Below are 7,530 nucleotides of genomic sequence, written 5' to 3'. Positions count from 1 at the left end.
TTTTGTCTCTTTCACAAACACAAACAAAAGCGAAAGCAAAACCCCCTGTGAGAAACTTGTTGCCGTTCACAGCTACTAAACAAGAAGACAAGTACGCCAAGGGGATGACTCAAGCGAAGCAGCAAACGAAACATTTGCATATAATTCGCACACGGGAAGCGACAACACTTTCCCAACCGGTCGGAATCGGAAATGCCCAACATTGTATTGCATCGACTTATCCGATTTAAGCGAAGCAAACCGTAGTAAACAGTAGCCAGTCTGCTGTCTGACTAATGCTAACGTCGAGCGGCGCACTGAGTCCGTTTGAGCTGCAACTACGATAAGCGATTATGGCGGTCACTTATGCACTTATCAGGCGCTACAACCAGAGAACGGTCTCTGTGTGAACCAGAAACCTTTTCCCGCGCCCGACATCCAATGGCTTGCCATTAGCAGCAATGTATCCTTCGCATCCACTCGTAAATTAGAGTCAGACAGGAACTGCTGTTTATCGTCTCGAAAACCGAACGCATGCATCGACCAACTTCACGTGCCTCAAACAATAGCGCATAGACGAATGCTGCTTCGAATGACTCAATTCTCAATGGGCGCCCAGGGGAACAACTCGCGCGGAAGCTAACGCCTCGCCTTGGGCACGGCACGGCAAATCTAACGAGCATTAAAAATCGTTTTCCTCCCGCCGGCTGGCCAGCGTTTAATTGTCGGTCCACATGCGATCGATCGTGGACGGACCTGGGCGATCAATGAAACCTGGCTGGCTGACCCACTGACCGGCAGGAAGTTGGCTCTCCCAAGATGCTGGGCTAGACAGCAGCGCCACGTTGCGTGTCGTTCCCACGCGATTGTATTCTAATTCGGTGCTGAAGCTCACCCGAATCGGATGCACCGGAGATAATCGAGATCAGCGTGAATGCATTCCCAGTTCTGTTGTTGTTCCGTCTAATGGCGCCGGCCTATAAAAGCGAACCGTCCACCGAACGGACGGTATCAGTGAGCCAGTGGAAAACTTTCCGACCAGACCGACTTCCTCGCCCAGAAAGCACCTCACCAGAACGCCAGTAGTCACGATGAAGTTCGCGTTTGCATTCGCCCTGATCGCACTGTTTGTGTGCGTTGCGTACGCCCAGACCGACGCCGCCAAGGATGCGGCTAAGGACGCGAAGGATAAGGTGCCGGCCGTTCCGGACGCACCGAAGCTGGACAAGGACGCCGTGACGACGCCGGACCCGAAGGAGGCCACCAAGAAGCTGGAGGATGCGGCCGGCAAAGCCAAGGACCAGGTGGGCGACATCGGCAAGAAGCTGACCGAGGGCTTCAAACTGTAAGCCTCGGCCGGTTCCGTTCCGGTTTTTGTGTCCAGAGAGCCATGTTATCACTTTGGGAAGTGGAATAAAAAAGCGCACAGCAATGCCGCTGCCACTGCGTACGGTAGCTGGAACGTCCAAATATTGGTTTGAGCCCGATAAGGCCTCGTCCGTATCCGAAATTTTGCTCCAGTCCGGGCCGGGCGCGGTTGCGGTTTCTATGTTGCCCGGCTTAAGGGTTGTGGTTTGGCATGTGGCCGTGAGACTGATCTACGGCGAGTATAAAAGGGACCGGACTTGCCGTCCGTCATTCGATAGTCGACAGTTGGTGAACTGTGCCTAGTAGCAATTGGTTGTGTCCCGTTTTCTTTAGGTTCTTTTGAGCCCCAACAACCTGTGTCCCGGTGTGTAGTTGAACCGTTCTTCGATCATGACTGAACCGACCGATCTGCTGGCCTTGCTGCAACGGCCACTCGAGCCCACCTTCCTGCCGAAGGACGATGGCAAAACGGTGATCGACGTACCGGAGGAGTTCCTCACCGATCGCTACCGGCCGATCGGGGCCGAGTTACAGTCGCGGTTTACGAGCGATGCCGAGCAGAGGATTCCGGTGCGGAACGTGCCCTCAACACCGGATCTATCGTTTGCGAACGGCATCGCCAAGCGGGGCGCCTTCTCGCTGTTCATCCCGACGCACCGGGATGCGGCTGCCGCCCTGATCAACTTGTTCCTCGGGCAGCCAGACGTCCAGACGCTGATGAGCGTGGCCACGTACTGTCGCGATCGGCTGAACGCGGTCCTGTTTCAGTACGCGCTGGCCGTAGCGATCCAGCATCGGGAGGACACGAAGAACGTTAACATCCCATCGATCGTCTCGCTCTTCCCGGACCAGTTCGTCGATCCGGCCGTCTTTCCGAAGCTACGAGAGGAAGGTGCCGCGGTGCAACAGGAGAACCGGATGGTGATCGATATCCCGCCGGCCTACACCGCGTCGGACCGCGAGGACGAGCAGCGAATGGCGTACTTCCGCGAGGATATCGGCGTCAACATGCACCACTGGCACTGGCATCTGGTGTACCCGGGCGATGGGCCACTCGAGGTGGTGCGCAAGGATCGACGGGGGGAGCTGTTCTTCTACATGCACAGCCAGCTGATCGCGCGCTACAACGCCGAGCGGTTCTCCAACCGGCTGAAGAAGGTTCGTCACTTGACCAACTTGCGCGAACCAATCCCGGAGGCGTACTTCCCGAAGATGGTCCGAAGCTCCAATAGCCGGTCGTACCCGGCTCGCTCGGCTAACGCGATGCTCCAGGATGTGGATCGAGTCGACAACAATACGACGGTGGCGGTGAGCGATCTGGAACGGTGGCGCGATCGCATTCACGAGGCGATCGACCAAGGATTCGTCCTTGACACCGACGGCAACCGGATGCCGCTGGACGAGGAGCGTGGTATCGACGTGCTGGGTGACATCGTCGAGGCGTCCATCCTTACGCCCAACCGCACCCTCTACGGCAGTCTGCACAACATGGGCCACAATGTGATCGCGTATATCCACGATCCGGACTACCGCTACCTGGAGGACTACGGTGTGATGGGTGACGTCACGACGGCGATGCGTGATCCGATCTTCTACCGCTGGCACGGCATGATCGATGGCCTGTTCCGGCGCCACAAGGATATGCTCACGCCGTACACGGGCGCCCAGCTCGGGAACGACGGAGTCTCGGTGACGTCAGTGGGCGTGCAGCTGACACGGCCCAACACGCCCGCCAACGTGCTGCTGACGTTCTGGCAGCGCTCCCAGGTTGACCTGGCGGCCGGACTCGACTTCGGGCCGCAGGGCAACGTGTTCGCTTCGTTCACCCACCTTCAGCACGCCCCGTTCTCGTTCCGCGTCGAGGTGAACAATGCGTCGGGAGCCCCGAAGCAGGGCACGCTTCGCATCTGGATTGCCCCGAAGGTGGATGAGCGAGGCACTCCGTTGGCATTCCGTGAGCAGCGTCAGTACTTCATCGAGATGGACACAGCGACCGTTACACGTAAGTCCTGCCGACGAGGCCAACCTGAGTCGAACTACTAACCATCTGGCGTTTCCGCAGTAAACCCGGGCATGAACACGATCGTCCGCCGTTCCGACGACTCGAGTGTAACGATTCCGTACGAGCGAACGTTCCGAGCCATCGGGACCAAGGCACAACCGGCCGCCCCCGCACAGCTGGCCCAGTTCCGCTTCTGCGGCTGCGGCTGGCCCCAGCATATGCTGCTGCCAAAGGGTTCACCCGAGGGCGTCCAGTTCGATCTGTTCGCCATGGTTTCGGACTACGCGCAGGATCAGGTCGTGCAGGATCTGGACCCGTAAGTAGCATAGGCTTGCCGTCCCCGAGACAGACTCATTCTGACCGACCGACTGTTCGCTTCCAGGAACGCACCTTGCAACGATGCGCATTCGTTCTGTGGGCTGCGGGACAAGAAGTATCCGGATCGGCGGGCCATGGGCTTCCCGTTCGATCGTCGCACCGCGGACACGGTTAAGACGCTGAACGATTTCGTCGCCCCGAACGGCAACATGAAGGCGGCCACGATCCAGGTGAAGTTCAACAATACCGTCATCGCACGCACATAAAACCCGGATCGCAGGTCGCACGCAGGAACGGAGTTCCTTTCCGGAATTTCTTTCTTTCCGCTTGCTTCAATAATAAAGAATGTAAACTGCAAGTTTAGTTTGAGCTTGAATCTGTGGTCGAAACGGATCCATTCCTTAGCCACCATCTTCGACACATAGCGAAGCTTCGTATTTGAGACACCTCTGCCGCCACAAATGGAGCTTCTACGAAGTTTTACATCTGACAATAATATTTAGGTTAATCCATTCATATTTACGGTTCCGTTAGTTGTGATCAGCATCTTTCAAAGTATCAACTTTCATGCAATTCTTCGAACGAACTGTAAGTACATGGTCTGCTCAAAAAGTATCCGAAACTTTCCGCGGGTTACGTATATTGGATTTTCGATTTTTTTGTTACGTTATGATGATAAATATTCATGTCTCTCCCTTATGTCAACAAGTTCGGCCGTTGGGAATGCTCAGTAAATTTGTGTTTTGGGTCATCATCGATTTTTGTCTGCTCCAAAAAAGGAATGGCAAAGAATCTGTATTAAATTTCGTGTGAAAAACAAAAATTAAATGCGCGGGCGCATTTCGACTGTTGACTGTGGCATATGGTGAAGCCACCGTGGCCTAAAACCGGGTTAATCGGTGGTTCAAAATTGGGGCCAAGAAGGTGTGAACGACGAAGAGCATGCTGGACGCCCGAGCAGGTCAACAACAGACGAATACATTGATGAATTGAAGAAAATAGTGTTGGCCAATCGTCGAATCACTGTTAGAGAAGTTGCTGAGGATCTTAACATTTCCATTGACTCGTGTCATTTGATTTTTACAAATGATTTGGGCATTAAACGGGTCACCGGGAAATGCGTCCAGACGGAAGCAGCCACACGAACCGAGTTAACATGTCCCTGCTCTATGGAATGACAAGTAAGTTAAAATACTGCGAGATTTTAAACCTCTTCTTCGTCGTCCATTGCTACCTTCGAACGATGTAAAAGATCAAAGTCCTTCCAAAATCTTTGCATATCAACTCCGTTGGCTCTGTCATGATCGTATGATCTTTCGTGGTTTGTTTGTAGCTACTGATCGCTGACTCAAGATACTCAATAGTTTAGAACACCGTAGATTATTCAATTCAGAACAGCACATACTCAGTTTGGAGATGGATTGTCACTACGAACTGTTACTTCACATAACATTGACACGATTCTCCAGCCAACCATCAGCACAGTTTCAATCGGGGACGATATCAATTAACGAACCCATCGTTTTCGCAAACTTTACAACATCACTTTCGATCACTGTTGGCCTGGTTGGTCCACAGTTTGCCATTTGCCGAAATCGGGTAGGTCTGAAACGCTCACATTCCCGATACGACCTTGTCCAGCATCACCGCTAGGCAACCACAGCTGGAATGTGTCTCCTGATTTTTTTTCTTTGTTCACTCGTCGTTGAAGTGCAAGCAAAATAAAGTGCAGAGCCGCGTGTAGATAAATTTGAACAGATTGGAACGATGGAAAAAAGGTCTAAAAACATAGCCGAAAACTAAGCAGGTCCCAACAACAAATCCCAAAATACAGTGCGAACCAGAAACCATTGGGCCGAACGGCTACCATCGCCAATGGCCGGGCGATGGCAAACAGCCATCGGCAGCCGGACAAACAGTCAAACATTTTCGCATAAAATTATCACTTCGTTGGCAAATGGAAGTGTGTTCGCTGGTCGCAGGCGTTGGACAGTGATGTCAATGCTGCGCGAACTACGCCACAGACCAACAGGTACCTTTGAGCATAATGATTCCTGCGCGTTGATAGAGCCGCAAAACCAGTTAAAACAAACGTATGCATAAAGTGTTTTCAGCGAATCGGCACCATTCTCGTCGGTTCTAGCTGCGATAATGATGATATATACGTTTTTGGTCAACCGAAGTCCTTCCTCGGTCTGTCTCACACGATATCCTTTGACCTTTCGCGCTTTGATGTATGTGATTTTTGTTTTGTATTTCTTGTGATCGTTACAAGGATGTAACGGTGCCACCGTTCTGATCCTGCCTACGGATCCGAACGTTATGACTCCAATTAACACTCAAATTAACAACTTGAATGGCTCCATTGGCGTATTATCAGAACCGGTAGCAGTGTCGCTAATCAGCCCGATTTGATTTTATGATTATTTCATCACCAGAAGATCTCTATCTCTGCCGTTATCGGCTATCATTTGTAAGAGATTAATCATTTATGCTGAAAATATTATTTACGAGGCACAAGAAATTTACAATCTCGCTTTTTATAAGCAGCCCACTACTAATGTTTGCAAAAATGTTGGCAAAAATTGGCAGTTGGGACGGCAAATCGTTTTTGTTATTTGCACGAATGAAACGAAAGAAAGGGAAACGGAACACACTTGTCAAGACTTAGCACACTGAAACCAAAACGTTGGAACTGGGCATAATACGATAATCTGCCTGTTCTGGGTCCGACTTGCTCCGTAACAAGTAATTTTGTAGCATCTTTTTACTTTGTATGTTGGATATTTTCAAGATTTCGCGTCCCGTCGAGATTGCATTCGAAACGAAGAAAAAAAGATTCGGTGTGAAGAGTTTTTTCGACGTCTGAAATAATAATACTATCTCGAAACAGACTCAATGGCGTATCCTTGACTTTCGAAGTGGTCGAACCCTGTGGCGATATTACCATATTTTACGTTCTTTCTGTCTACCCAACCCAATCGTTAGTATCAAGATCATCGCTACCTGATACTGCTAGAGAACCGGTCTCTTTCTAAGAGCGTGACTCATCGGTTGAATGCCTTAATGAATACCGTCACCGACAATTCTGACAATCAGTGTGTGAAAAAGTGAATCCCATATGCAGCCAGAGAAGCGCTTGATCTGCCCCTAATCGAGGCTCTGAAGCGCATCCTAGAGCAGTGACCTCTCGATGATGCACGTGAATATGCTAACCATCGCATTCGCGCAATGCAATAAGTAGAATGGAGGGATGTTGAAAAATGCATGCACTTGCTCTCATCAGCCCAATGACCAGCCCAGAAAAAGAGAGAAACAAAGAGCGAGAGAGAGAGAGAGAGTGCGTGAGTGCGTGACAGAAGGAAAAGAGATTATTTTGATGAACGAGAAACCCGCCAAAGGTATGCTAATGGGGTTGAGAAGGATTGCTGGCCTACGCCTGGCGGTGTGAATGAGAAGGGGAACTACTTTTTTTCTACTTCAAGATCACCAAGGTAATTTTATTCACTGAAAGCTAGAGAGAGAGAGAATGCGAGAGGGAGAATCGGAATATCCAAATAAGGGAGTTGGGCTTAAACGAGCCGCAACGTCCGTACAGCAAGTGCAATCCTTTGGCCGCAACCCGTAAGAAGGTGTGAATTGATCAAATCATCACTTACTATTTTCGGTACCGTTTGCGAATGCAAATACTATATTTTTTGCCAGCACATTATGTCATCTATTGTTTCATATGTTCCGACCTATTATTGGTATGTGATTAAAAATATATGACATTCTTCTTAAAATTAAATTGGAAGAAATCATTTCATAATTTCAAACGAAAAATTAAAATTTTTAAGTTATATCACTAAACAATAATATTT

The 7,530-nt window shown here is 50.3% G+C and overlaps 2 protein-coding genes across 2 annotated transcripts; both read left to right on the top strand.

The window, feature by feature from the left end:
• The first annotated feature begins 1,002 nt into the window (after window positions 1-1,002).
• Window positions 1,003-1,443, top strand: LOC131216709 (uncharacterized). Its single transcript, XM_058211264.1, has one exon. The coding sequence runs from the start codon at window positions 1,071-1,073 to the stop codon at window positions 1,326-1,328; it is 258 nt and encodes an 85-aa protein (XP_058067247.1). The 5' UTR covers window positions 1,003-1,070; the 3' UTR covers window positions 1,329-1,443.
• A 275-nt stretch (window positions 1,444-1,718) lies between these two features.
• Window positions 1,719-3,986, top strand: LOC131216844 (phenoloxidase 8-like). Its single transcript, XM_058211434.1, has 3 exons — window positions 1,719-3,349; window positions 3,410-3,665; window positions 3,732-3,986. Exons 1-3 carry the CDS (start codon window positions 1,738-1,740, stop codon window positions 3,931-3,933), a joined length of 2,070 nt encoding a protein of 689 aa, XP_058067417.1. The 5' UTR covers window positions 1,719-1,737; the 3' UTR covers window positions 3,934-3,986.
• The last annotated feature ends 3,544 nt before the right edge of the window (window positions 3,987-7,530 follow it).

This window comes from Anopheles bellator, chromosome 1, assembly GCF_943735745.2.
Source record: "Anopheles bellator chromosome 1, idAnoBellAS_SP24_06.2, whole genome shotgun sequence".
Classification (NCBI taxonomy): domain Eukaryota; kingdom Metazoa; phylum Arthropoda; class Insecta; order Diptera; family Culicidae; genus Anopheles; species Anopheles bellator.
The sequence above is the reverse complement of the archived record's forward strand: the minus strand, read 5'-3'. Positions and strand labels throughout refer to the sequence as shown.